Consider the following 13389-nt stretch of genomic DNA (forward strand, 5'->3'; position numbering starts at 1 on the left):
CCACAGTTCAAGAAATCTGTGGTTTATGAGATGGCTGGAAGGGAATCATTTGATGAACAGGACCTTATCTACCATCAGAGCGAGAATGGCTCGAGGGAAGACGGCTCATGGGGTTGGTACAATCCTTAGCAATGTCTCTAGTCAAAAGTCACAAACATCGACGGGATGGTAGCCTTAAACGACGAATATGAATGTCTGCTGAAGCTCTTCGTTGACACAATTGGCGTATATTCCTATGAGCGCTGGGGCTTTGTCTTTGTTGCTCGTCAGTTCCCCGGCACCGACGTTTGTGATATTGTACTAATGTTATGACAACGACTGTGGTTTTGGTGAACTTTTTGAATAAGAAATAGTTTGCAATACATATAGAACATGCTGAATAGTCAATGCAGGCTGTTTTCACTCTCAGGTCTGTTTGCTCTCCTGCCTATGGCTTAAAACCTTTTGCCCCAGCTAGGTTACTTAGATTCTCCCATGTACGCTTCCATCTATCTGGCGCAAATAGGTTGGGATGCCGGGTTTTCTTGGACTCTTCCAGCGCATACATAAGCGGAGTCATTCCTTTCTCGTCCCTGTCATTCAAGGTGATAAGATTCTTTTGTAGAATAAACTCAAGAATATCTTTACTCACTGAGCCATGAATGGCTCCATGATGTAAGATATTCTTTCCACTCTTGTCCTTCGCGGACAAATCCACATCGTGTTCTGACAAGATCTTCAAAAGTTCGACCTCCACGTCCCAATTGTGCATTGACAGGTGCGCTAAATTCTCACCTTTTGGGCTTGTCCAGAGTGCACTAGCTCCCTGCTGCAGAAGAGAGAGGCAAATTTCTGACCGGCATAACAAGTGAAAGCTCCGCAGGTACATGCTAAGAGGGGTGTCTCCATTTTTGTCAATATCGTCAACTCTCACTCCATGGTCCAGTAGTATGGTGACCATCTCGAGGGAGCAGAAACATGATTGGAGATGGTGATGCAGTAAAGATCTACCTTGTCTGTCTGTTTTGAGACATAGCTGTCGGCCTCCCTCTCTATTCCTGTTTAGGATTATTTTTACGGTGTCACACTTATCCTTCTGCACGGCGTAATGTAAAGCGGTCAAACCTTCTGAATCCTTGTTGGTAATAGAACAACCCCAGTCAAGGAACTTGCAGACGTTCGCAGAACTTCCTGCGCTGCAAGCGAAGTGTAATGCTGTTTGCCCTTTCCAGTTACGTGCAAAAGCATTGGCCCCCTTCTCGAGCAGTGACTGAACAGCCACTTCTGAGTCAATTGTATCATAGCGAATTTTATGAAGTGGCGATTCTAGTGCTGTATTTGCGATATTCACATCAATATCACTTCTTGAAAGAAGGATACTAATTACCGCTGATCTCTGTTCATCGATGTATCCATAGATTTCGCGTGCTTCCTCTCCTTCATAGTCAGATATATAGTCAGCACTAAGCTCAACTTGCCATCTGTTGTCCGTCCATGCATCATCGTTTGCCAGTCTCCTTGGACTGCTTCCTAGGATGCCTCTATTCAGGGCAATATGCAATGGTGTGTCCCCGTCGTGAGACTGTGAGTTTGGATTGGCACCCTTGCCCAGGAGATATTCGGTCATTGCACAGTGGCCGCTACAAGCTGCAAAATGCAGCGGTGTGAGCCCAACAGCGTTGGTAATGTTCGCTTCTGCTGTTTGAGGTGGCTGGCGCTTTTGATAGGTTCTTTGCCCAGCTTCCATTCTAATCGTGCAAAGGCTTCTCTCAACGCCAATATTAATATCGACGCCCGCCTGGAGAAGTGTATCTGCAACTTGGCGATTTCCTGTTGCAACTGCATAATGCAGCGGGGTCATGTTATCAAAATCGGCCAAGCTGGCATCAATATCCCAAGATAAAAGCAAGTGGGCGAGATGGGCGCTCTGATCCTTTGCGGCAAGCACTACCAAGTGTAATGCATTCCGACTCATTGTATCTATGGCATTGACAAAGGCTCCAGCATTTAATAGCTCCTTGATCGCCGCAATACTGAGCTTGTCTGCGGCAGCCAGTAAGGGCGTCTGTCCATCTATATCCCGAATCTCGGTAAGTGCACCTTTGCTTAACAGGAGATGTGTCAATACAGCATCGCCTTGGCTTGCTGCGTAATGCAACGCAGATCTCATCTCAGTATCTGTCACATTAACATCGAGCCCCCCTTGTAGAAGAACTTCAACTGTCTGAAGCTGTCCTCCCATTACTGCCCAATGTAGAGCGGTATGACCAAAACTATCCACCATAGCGGTCCCTGACGTATCCTTTAGAAAGTCTATAACTTCATGGTTTATTCCGAAATATGCGGCGATATGCAACCCTATAATCCCTTCCAGTTTCCTCAACGGGCGGAAGAGAGATCCTTCTTCCAGTATAACTTGCGCTGCGCTAGCCAGTACTGAGCTATGCCGCAGGAAATATGATGTTAACTGTTTGACTTCGAGATAGGACTCCCTAGCATAGAAACCCCAATACCGTGCGACATACTCATAAAGCGGATTGTCTTTTAGTCGCTGTCGGTATTCTTCCCAAGTCGTAGTTGGGCCCCTTTCGAATGTTTCGTATGATAGGTAGGCCAGACAAGTCTTTGCAATATTCACATCGGCATCGGGAAACCGTACTATCCAAGATTGATCAATGTACTCCTGTGCTGTGAAGTGGACCAGGCGGATTGTTCCACGGCTTTTGTCGGTGGTGACCAAACCAGCACAAACATCGACTATTATGTCAATGGCTGGGATATTATCTAAATCAATTGAGGATGAGTTTTCTGTAACAGCTAAGGCATGCTGTAGCTCGATGATTCCTAACGGTCGCCGTGCGCGAAATATCCAAGAAAGAATCTGAGCAGCTAGTATTCTGCGGTTCATTGGCTGCTGTTCAATTCTGTGCATAACACTGTCGTAAGCCGCATCGTATGCGCCGGATACTTTAGGTAGCATTTCTAAGGTCCTTTTGATCTCGGAGATGGTTATCGTATCCTTCAATGACTGCAAATGAAGATATGCGAGGAGGAACCTGACCCAAAATTCAGCAGACTACTAAGTAATGGTATATGAGCAAACTCTTACATCCCATCAGCTGCTTTGATAATTGCCAATATGATCTTTTCTGCCAATCCAGGTTTCTCCAGAACAAATTTTGGTAGCCAAGCTATATGGCCGTCGAGATATCTCCGGATGTCTTCATCTCGAGCGCGAATTTCGAGCACGATACTCCCTCTTTCGTCAAATTCTGTCTCTATTGCATGTATATGTCGGGACGTCACGAAGAGGTTCGCACGGATTTTGTCCTGCAGATTGAACAATGTTGCTAGGACATCTGACCGTGACCCGACAGAACCATTGCATTCATCCAGCGCGTCAACGATTATAAAGGTCCTCGTGTGCATACCAACGACTTCCACCAAGATATCCATAATATCATCCGATGAAGGTCGGGTAGTTCGGGTTATATGCTGGTTGTAAAATCTTCTTACAATCTCTGGAATAGAAGGCCGAATCAACTGCGAAAGGAGGCTTGAAAGCAGATCACTACGCGAGAGCGGGGGCTTTCGCCAGTCGAAGTATACATAGGCGATACCAATGTTCATGTCCGCGTCCCTCTGATATTTCTGGCACAAGTGATCAATGATGAAAGAGGCAGCGAAAGTCTTGCCTGCACCAGGAATACCTGGGCAAAAAAGGATCTGGTTGTCCTTTTCCAACCATTTTCCAAACTCTTCTGACTTAATGAGCCACCCACCTGTCCCTTTTTGCCATTTATCCAGGTAATATTTCTGGTCCTTGGAGTAGTCAATGCCTGCAAGCCATTCGCGAATGGATTTGTCTTCCTCATTCCCCTTCGCATCCCTATATGCTGCTACCCGGCACGGCGATAAACAACATAAAAGGTCTTTTGTATAGGCTGCTGCTGCCATTGCTGCATAGCCTTGCCACTGGTCATTTTTATGCGTGTCCGAATAGTCACATATACCCCGAATGACCAAGCAAGGAAAGTGGTTCATCAAACCTGCAGCTTCCATCTCGAAGCATAGAACACCCTTTTCTGCTGCAAGCTTATCGCGTATTAAAGCATCCTTCATGAGTTGGTTTGCCGATGCAATTAAGCCGTGGTGGATCATAATGCTATCGTCCGTTCCACTTCTCTCAGGGCGCATGACTAAATTGGAGTTGCCGTCATTGCACTCTGTCCATAAGCGGAGCAAAATGCCTAGGCAGCTAAGAAGGGTATCCCAGACAAACTAGACCTGAACCTCAGCGTGAAACCAGCAAAAGCAATGCCAATGCTTCTAGCCATACCTTCATTGCCAATACCGTAAACATTGATCGCGCACTGCCTGCTGTATCGCTTTGGCAATGAACAACTTCAGATTTGTAAAGCTTGTCAGTGCTTGAATGCGGCCTTTGATACTCCTTTTGTAATCTTTTGTTCTTCTTTAGGACATTGGATATATATTCGTCGAGTTGATGGCCCTCGGTGTCATATTTGGCCTGGAGCACAGTCACAGCCGTGAGTAGACACGTCGGTGGCTGATTCAAAAAACCTGTATATACGAAGCTTTCATTTTGAATAGTTTTACCGAGATCATATTGGATCACACCACCGGCTGTATTACCAGGGGTACTGACAACAACATCGCCTAAGCGGATATCATGACGTTGACTGGGCGCACCTCCACCAATACCAACCAAGAGGCCGATTTTAATATTCGGGAAGCTATGCAACATGTCAATCGCGACGCTCGTAGCAAAGCTTATACCATAAATGCCATCAGGTAAGACAGCTATAACCACAAGGTGGGCTCCAAGCTTGCCGAAGGTATAAGTATTGTTGTCCTGCGTTGAAAGCTCAAATATTTCTTGGTATGTCTCGTCCAGAAAAGCTCGGGCAGCGACGTACTCCTTGCGGATGGCACAGATCCAGCCCACTGTGTATTCACCCCGAGAAGGCATCACGTTCAGCGAAGCAGTGGCAAAGGCAGGGAACTGGATATGGATTGGAATTTAAGGTCGGCTCACACTTAAGTTGACTCGTGAAAATATTCGCTGAGAGCATAAAGATGATGGGTTGAAAGATCAGAGAGCCAACCCAGCATCCGGCAACTCAGCCTTGTGTCTTCCTTCCCTTATACACACGAATGAAGATACGCCACGTCAATTTTGTTTGAAGCCTTGGTTATGCAGAGTTAGCGCCCACACCACTTCGTGAAACACCAATAGCTGGCGAAAAGTAAATTTCCTCCACCAGTTATATAGTACTGATGACCACACATCTACCAACTGTATTACCTGCATATCTATTTATTCATGTGTTCCGGCTATTTGATTACATTCTATATAATAACTAGGTAGTTGTCACAAGGAAATGCTTCGGCTTTAGCTTGTCACTTCTTAGTCCGCCCCTTAGCATTGCATGTTTGAAAAACAGTATCTGAAACCTGAGTAGGTGCATATCCCAATTGAATTGTGCACTATTGTTTCTATTGCAATCGGCCACTGAATAGCGCTGGATCTCATAAGTTTCTGTAAACTTCGGTCTTTTTGGAGGGCGAGAAGTGAATAGGCACAGTCCGAGCTGGAAGGACCAGGTCTATTGATTATACGTACCCTAATAGTGAAGAGAACACGAAATGCTCAAACTAGGATGTAGCTATTAAGTAACTGAATAGATTGATTACAAGAAACTAAAGTAAGTACATGATTGAGTTTCCTTCTGTCCTATGTTTCTCATGGTACTTTACCATGCATCGTACGTATGTAGTAGTCCTCCCAATATACTAACCGTCCCGTATAACTTGTCACATGTCCGTGACATTTTGACGAATACAAAAAAAATACAACAGATATTGTATGTTGGTGATCACCTAGCGCCCACGAGTTTGTGCTAGGTGGCTTGCCGCCCTAACGGGTCTCTTCAGCCCTTCACCTGAAGAGCCGAAAATATATGGCATGCCAAAAGTGGTATTTGGGAACTGCAGCAGTGAAAATTTTAAGGAGGCTCTCATCATATATAAAATCTTTTCTCACTCTCTTTCTTTAGCCTATTACTTAATCAAGTCACTCCTTCAGCTACTATAAAGACTAAAAGAAAGTGAGTATCTCTTAAACATTTTTGACAATATTGATAACAAGATTATAAGATATCAAGAGTGACACGTAAACGCTCTGGGAGGAAAGAGTACATCAAAACAAAATACTGAAACTAAAGAAAGGATAAACTGAGAGATAGGGGCTGGCCAAGGCAGGTTTCTAGCCGAAAGGGTTACAAGTTATAGTAGCTACGAAGAGCACAAATGTAACAACATATGGACATCATATATATATCCGAGTCCTTCACTAACATAGATCATCAATGTAAGGAATTAATAATTCAAGACTTGTAACTACATCCTTTTAATATCCACATTCCTAATCTCAAATCAAGTGGCCTCTCTTCTTATATGCCCTAATTCCTATACAGATAAGTTGAGCTACATCCCCTTCAATAACCAATTATCTCTTACGTGTTGGTTAAATACGTTAGTTATATCAGTGCAACTTCACCATATCTAGGGGAAGAGCAGCTACTAGCACTATAAGTTAACGGGCTTATTACGGCTGTCTATACAAGTAGTCAAGATCGCTTGTACCTGCAAAAGGACCATGCAGGGATTGAGAAACGATAAACGTCCTTTGATCTTTTTCAATGAGTATACGGTAGAAAAGTATTGACAAATAAAAAACTGTTGTGTGGTACGCTGAATGGATTTATACCAAATGCTTACTCCATGCATCTTATTTTGAAGTCTTCTAATAACCTAGAAAGCAAAAGCCCTCCACGCACTGGGAACGATGCGGACAGCCGAACGGTGCACGAAAAAGCGACCGATCATGCCGTTTCTTCTGATACTGCTGATATTTCTGCTCTTCAAACGTACAGGGCTGGATCTCACGGCAGCGACACCACCTTGCGCAGGGTATGCATCCATCTTCATAGCACCACCTCAGGAATTCCATCTGTTTGTCGCTCAGCATTATGTAGTCCCTGCGACCTATAACGATGGTTTGCGTCTGGTTTGAGCGGATCCTTGCGAGACTATTGAATAATTCAAGACATGCACTTAAATCCTCCGCAGCTTCTGCTGTATCAAGCGACTCCAAAACAAGTCCCACTTCAAAATCTTCCCTCCATTTGCATAATTGTGCGCGCTCGAAAGAAGTCTCCTCATCTCGGGCGTCACAGGATTGCAAACCCTCCTCACAAAGCTCGATGCCCACTTGCCACTGCTTCCCGTCGCGAGATCGTTGGAGCAGCCACTCCAGGTTCTCCGCGATCGCATCTTGTATTTCTTCGATGTACAAAAGCTTATTCTTCGGGTCATACCAGATGCTAGTATATTTGGAGTGCAACTCTCTGACCCTCGAAAAGTCTTGGAGCTTTCTCGCGTCCATTAGCTCTCTTGCCAGATGTTCCAGTTCGAGAGCATGATACAACGCGGGGAAACTCTCAGGGGACCTTAGGTCAGGGTCCGAGATTCCGTCAAGGATAGAACGAGCGCGATCGAAATCCCCAGTTAATACAGCATCGACGTGAGCATGGAGTTGATCGACCCAAGACTGCCCCTCGTGGCATTTCTGGCGAATGGTTGTGATCTGTTCGACTACGTCGAAGCAATCGCGTAAGTATTGGCTTTTCTCAAGCATCTTTTCTATGCAATCCAAATGCTTCAAGCAAGACCTGTATTGAGTTTCAGCCATCGCCTGCCTGGCTAGCATCCAGATCTCGAGGAAATTCTCCACCTCAGCCACCATCTCTGCACAAGTAATATTTTTTATGTGCTTTCTGACGAGTCTGATCATCTCTTCCCGAGAGAGACCTGGTAAATAACCACCGCTGCCTTGCTCTGCGGCAATCTTATCCAATTGATAATTGCCAACAAAAGAAAGCAGAGGAGTTATGTCAGCCATCGCAGATATCAACTCCTTTTGTGCTCGTATGCCGTCTCTTAGACGTTTGCCTTCTGATGATGGAAAGGTGCTTAGTAAAAACTGAAACTGAGCTCGAAGATGATCGATCTCCTTGTTCACCCTGTCGAAATCTGGGAGCGGATTCTCACAGCCGGCAGTCTTCCAGATGCGATGGATAGCCAATAGATGCTGACCAGCCTCGTCGTAGGAAAAGTTGGCTATTGCACCCTCTAAGAGCGATCTATGATAGTGAACTGAGTCGAGCCAGTCACCTGTATCGTTTGCTTCTTCTAGGTTTTGGAGAAACATGAAAAGAGCATCATCTTTTTCAGGCACGTCCAACTCGAGATCGACGAGCGAGAAGCTAGAGGATTGTTCAAGCTCGGTATCTGCGTATCTATCCAGTATTCCCGCAAAAATTGCCTGCCAACGAGGCATGCCGATAATTTCCTCTGGTGGTGAGCTAGATTTGGGACTTTTGATGTCTTCGATGGTGCGGATGATCATGTCGAGTCCTTGTCTCAGGTCTTCCTCCGGTAGATCCTTGGTCTGTCGATATACGGTAATGTCGTTAAGGATGACTTCAGCCTTTGAAGTGGAATCGATAGTGCTGATATCAGGGTCAAAGGCGCTTTGATATTGAAACAGAATCACGAATAAGATTGCCTTGTCTAGCATAGTCTGCAGACTTGGATCTTTTTCATGATATTCGTCCAGAATCTTCATGATATCCAAAAGAAGATGCGTGACCTCTTGGCACCGCCCACGAAGCCAGAAACATAATTGGGGACTTTGGTAGATATGAGAGATCATCAGAACGCAAAATTCTGGCGTGGGCCACTTATCTCCAGAAATATGGCACGGCTCTATACATAGTTTTAGGAAATCTAGAAAGCTATCAGCCAGATTTATTGACAACCGGTGGTCAGAGAGATAGATATAAAGAGCGTGTGTTGGCCATTCAAATGCTGGTATTATGTGCGAGAGCTCGAGACATAGCCTGATAGATGTAAGAAGGTTTGCCTCATCGTTCAATGTTGCTCTTTCTGCGAATGATTCATTTGAGCTATCAGCAAACCCCTGCTCTTCAAGTTGTTTTAGCTGGATCGACTTCAGAATGAGCTCTCGCATCCAGGGATGCTTTAAATGCGGGTTCATATGAGGCACCAAGGTACGGGCATAAATAGTGAACAGTGGGTGAACTTGAAAGGACGTAGCGTGGGAGCCTGAGTCACTATAAATGTATCCTCTATGGAAAGCAAATGACAGTATGGGTACGACCCATGCTGTAAAGTCTTCCGGTTCAGGCGATACCCGATCCTCGTCCTTAGTTTCCTCTCTGGTAGCAGCCATGAAAAGTCGCCAAAGGCAATGTACTGACGCACTTTCACCCCAGTAGCTGCCCAGGAGTGATAATAGCACAAACACATGGCGCGGAAATGTCTCACAGATAAGAACAATCTCCTTGAGGACAGCGTAGGACTCCGATTCAATAAATGCCAAAGCTCCTAGTGAAGGCGATAACTCACCATGCAATTCTGAGTAGAACTCTCGCCATGGAATAGAAAGCTTTTGTTGAATGGGCAAAATTTCCTTGATAGCGAGAGGAATGCCCTGCAGAAGGCCAATGCATGCCACAAGCCAATCAAAATCTTGGTAATCCCATTTCGAGACATCTTCACCTGCATCACTCAGAACCTTTTGAGACAACTCCATGCTGTCTGCCAGATCTAACCCTTGCAGTTTTAAGCAACGGGGCTCGCTTGTGGGCCCTAATGCATGTCTTATCCATTCGACATTTGGATGCCGAGCAGCCACGATCAACCAACTGCCTCTCTCAGTGCTACACAAGGTAGAAGGTATTATAATCGATTTAATCAACTCAAAAATATCGAGGTATCCAGAGTCAAAGCAGGAAGTATCAGCTATGGCTTGAGAAGGAGATGAAAGTATATCGAGACCATCCACGATGAAGACAACTTTACAGGTACTGATGATCTCACGAAGTATATCCTTGACTGCTTCAAGATCGTGAGATTGCGTTCGTAGGGAAGGTATTATCCATAGTCCTGATCTTGCCGCTGAATCATATACCTGGAGAAGCTGATTCAAAGCGGCATTTGCGAAGTCAGCTGCAGAAGATATCTTTTCTGCGCCGAAATCGATTGTGACTACCGCATCTGCCCAATGCGTGTGCTGCCATAGGGTGGATGCATATTGTAGAAGAGAAGTTTTGCCAACTCCTGTTGGTCCGTGTAGGTAGATTACTGAATCTTGACAGAGGGCTTTCTCTAATCTTAGTATGTCGAAATCCCGACCCACAATATTTGACGGTAAATGGAGTGTTGGAGAAACGGAGCGATATGGAACGTCATATTGTAGACAGCTTTCCCCTAATGACTCATCCTCGGCGAGTGCACAAATATCCCCGGGGCCGTAAAGAACAGGGACGAAGGCGTCAAGTAGCTCTCGTTCTAATCCGAACCTCGCTGGGCGGAGGGTATTTAACCGCAGAGACCGCCGTGCCTCTCTTGAGGAGGCAGACAGCGTTAGCCGACCAACAAGAAAGAAAAAGTAGAATCTGGTCAGGAAAAGTTCCGCTGTTGCACTGGAAATCCTAAATGACATAGCGAGGACGTTCCGGACACCTCCTTTCTTCTGCAATACACCAGCGATATTGGCATCTTCGCCGGAATATGCCGTTGCTGAGTTGCAAGCATTCAGTATGACCAATGGAATATTATACTGTCTGAGAACAGCGGCTACTTTTAACGCGAGGACCGGCCGGGTTTTGTTCGATTCTCCACATGTGAAGTAGAGGATGCCAGCTTTTGTTTTCTTTCCATCCTTTCGACTCCATGTTTTCACCGCCCCATGCAGATCAAAGTGTACAATTTGAAAGTATCCAGGCCCATGTTGTTCCTTTGTGCGCCGCAGATGGCCTTCAAATGAAGCAAAGGTACCGGGGCGAGCCACCTCGAGATGAATTTGCAGGGGGCTTCCACTTGAATTGAGACTTTTCTGGACTTGGCTGACTGCTTTGAAAGCCAACAGTGGGCTCACATCATCGTACTTCTTCGAGTTTCTGGTCGTATCCCTTCCAATAACCAGGAGCATGTTGATCCTTTTCGTATTTCTCATTTGTTCTCTTAGAGGAAATCCACATCTTTCTATTGGAAGAAATTGTCGCTCAATAGTGAACTTCCATCCAGATGCGGCACCTTCATCGATATCCTCCAAAGTCTCCCAAAAGAGCTGGTAAATGGTATTTCCAGAATCTTTTGATACATTCTCACTTTCAGTGACACGAATCGTGCAAAGTCTCGGGCTTTCCTGGTGTGTGTTATCAAACAATGAAAGCACCTTCGTAAGACAGAGATCCCGCCAGAGTCGTTTTGGATACTCTTCTAACAGTTTTCGGGCCTGTTTCTCAATGTCGGCTGAATAAGGAGATGTTTGCAGGTACTTCTCGAGATACCAACGACAAGCTCCATGTTGCCCTCGGGTAAGAGGGTCCTTCAGTGAAACATCACGTCTGACTTGTTTTCCCGCTACATGAATGTGCACCGCCCATTCTGTTCGCTGGGGGGTTGTGCCGTTGCGTGATTCTGTCGGCGTCGACAGCACCGATCGAGCTTGGATCTCAACCAACATCGCTACGTCAGAGTTTCAGAGTGAGCATGTAGGCAAAGAGTCAAAACTTCCCCATTAAACGAAAAGGGGGCGGGGTCGGAAAGCCTCACATCCCTGTCCTTCGTAGTGCGCTGCCGTAAGCCGCTTAGATAGTACTAGCAGTAGGTAGGCTATAAATACCCCCACCCAACCGCCAAATTTCTCACTTTCCTCCACCCATCATAATGGCCCAGCGGCGATACTTTCTTCTTGATGAGCGGGTGCCCAAAAGCGAGATTGATAGTTTTATTTGTCGGGTTGTCGAGACCTTCTCGCTGCCCCAGACCAGATTCGCGCCATCGCCTTCTCGTACCCCCGGTCAGCCATCGCATAACACGAATGATATCATCCCTGATATCCTTCCAGAGCCCGTTTTGACGACCAACCGAAAGGATCTGATCCAAGTTGCTCGTAAAAAGGGCATACGCGCCCAATTATCCATACTGTTACATATTGATGTCACACGCGGCTCGATAGAAAAACGCCAACTTGAAAGCAACATTGTGAAGCAGTACGCGCTGCCCAATCCTGAACACTGCTTCAAAGTTCTCATGCAGAATGAACACTATGCTCAAGATGTTCAAGAGCTCTTGGAACGCACAAAAACTCACCGTGCGTACCTGGTCACTGGCTTTCTCACTGCTGTTGGAACAACCTGGACAATCGAGAGCACATCTAGCACGGAAAATGGCTTTGGTGTCAACGTTCCGGTGTCGATTTTTCTCAGCGTACCTGCTGGAGACGTATTGAATTTCACTCTCCAGCCTCAGATATGTTCCGAGACACTAAACAGTCGTGAATTATTCTCTGAGGAGGAAGAGATCTTTGCGGTATCATACTCTGTCGTCGATTTGAAACGCCACGGCTGCCTGTTGCCGGGCTTCGGCATCAAAACTCCAGTTTTGGGGCTCCAGAAAAGGGCAAAGGCCTATCACCTGGCTCTTGGAGACAGTGATGATAGTAGCGAAGAGTTCGAGTTCGATTCGGATAATGAGTTTGTTGATACGCATACCAAACTCTCGGACGAGGTAATCCTCAATGTTGATCACAACATAGAGATCGGGGGGCAGATATATTTCGAGGTTGAGTCCATTTTGAACCCCGAGTGAAACCCCATAGAAATTATTCGATCATTATTCTATGAGGCTGATACAGACTTAGTAGTTTTGCTAAGTTAGGAAGATTGAATCAGAGGTGGTCGAGGGCAAAGGCAATCTCCAGATGCAGATTTACTAAATTGAATGGGAGTCATTGAGCGAACAAACTGTGTAGATGCACTATATTCAAAGCCTTTTCCTTGTTTGGAAACCATCGGTTCTTAATGTACTCTCGGACCTTGCACCGCCCAACACCTACTTGGGGTCCCCAATAGACTGCAAAATATTCACTATCCAGTAAGCGAAGATATGGGGTAATAGAATGAGCGAACTACGAGCGCACCTTGGGCCCTTCATTCTAGTTTGCCCAACTCAATTACCGATCCATATCTGTGAGACAGGGAGGAAGGCTGTAGGTCGCGTAGGTCGCGTAGGTAGGCCGTAATGCACCTACAACAAGCCAAACCAATTCAATTTGACTATCCACGCTAGGCCTACCTCGGAAGGCAATAAACAAAGATACGCGGTGTTGGCAGTACTGGAGGTGCGGCTTTGGTTCCAAACGGAGGCCCACGTATGGTGACTCGGTCTGGGGCGGGATTCTCCCCAGTCTGCCCTGCACCCCCCGAGCCAGGGTACTGGCGTGCCATCTTT

At 46.0% G+C, this 13389-nt stretch overlaps 3 protein-coding genes across 3 annotated transcripts; 1 reads left to right on the top strand and 2 right to left on the bottom strand.

Annotated features, from left to right (window-relative positions):
• Positions 1 to 427: 427 nt before the first annotated feature.
• BDV38DRAFT_295622 (ankyrin repeat-containing domain protein) lies at positions 428 to 4972 on the bottom strand (the record flags this gene model as incomplete). The annotated part of the gene is made up of 6 exons (XM_032062737.1): positions 428 to 621; positions 673 to 1037; positions 1068 to 1311; positions 1342 to 3035; positions 3089 to 4203; positions 4319 to 4972. The coding sequence occupies 6 exons, from the start codon at positions 4970 to 4972 to the stop codon at positions 428 to 430; spliced, it is 4266 nt and encodes a 1421-aa protein (XP_031917847.1).
• A 1836-nt stretch (positions 4973 to 6808) lies between these two features.
• BDV38DRAFT_278569 (uncharacterized protein) lies at positions 6809 to 11620 on the bottom strand (the record flags this gene model as incomplete). Its single annotated transcript, XM_032058762.1, has 1 exon — positions 6809 to 11620. The coding sequence occupies one exon, from the start codon at positions 11618 to 11620 to the stop codon at positions 6809 to 6811; it is 4812 nt and encodes a 1603-aa protein (XP_031917848.1).
• Positions 11621 to 11732: 112 nt separating this feature from the next.
• Positions 11733 to 12900, top strand: BDV38DRAFT_174169 (uncharacterized protein). Its single transcript, XM_032051980.1, has one exon. The coding sequence runs from the start codon at positions 11824 to 11826 to the stop codon at positions 12745 to 12747; it is 924 nt and encodes a 307-aa protein (XP_031917849.1). The 5' UTR covers positions 11733 to 11823; the 3' UTR covers positions 12748 to 12900.
• The last annotated feature ends 489 nt before the right edge of the window (positions 12901 to 13389 follow it).

The sequence above is a fragment of the Aspergillus pseudotamarii genome, assembly GCF_009193445.1.
Source record: "Aspergillus pseudotamarii strain CBS 117625 unplaced genomic scaffold BDV38scaffold_6, whole genome shotgun sequence".
NCBI classification, from domain to species: Eukaryota; Fungi; Ascomycota; class Eurotiomycetes; order Eurotiales; family Aspergillaceae; genus Aspergillus; species Aspergillus pseudotamarii.

What these genes read in the sequence shown, in the direction of transcription:
- BDV38DRAFT_174169 (XM_032051980.1), top strand. Translation starts at nt 11,824, where the DNA reads ATGGCCCAGCGGCGATACTTTCTTCTTGATGAGCGGGTGCCCAAAAGC.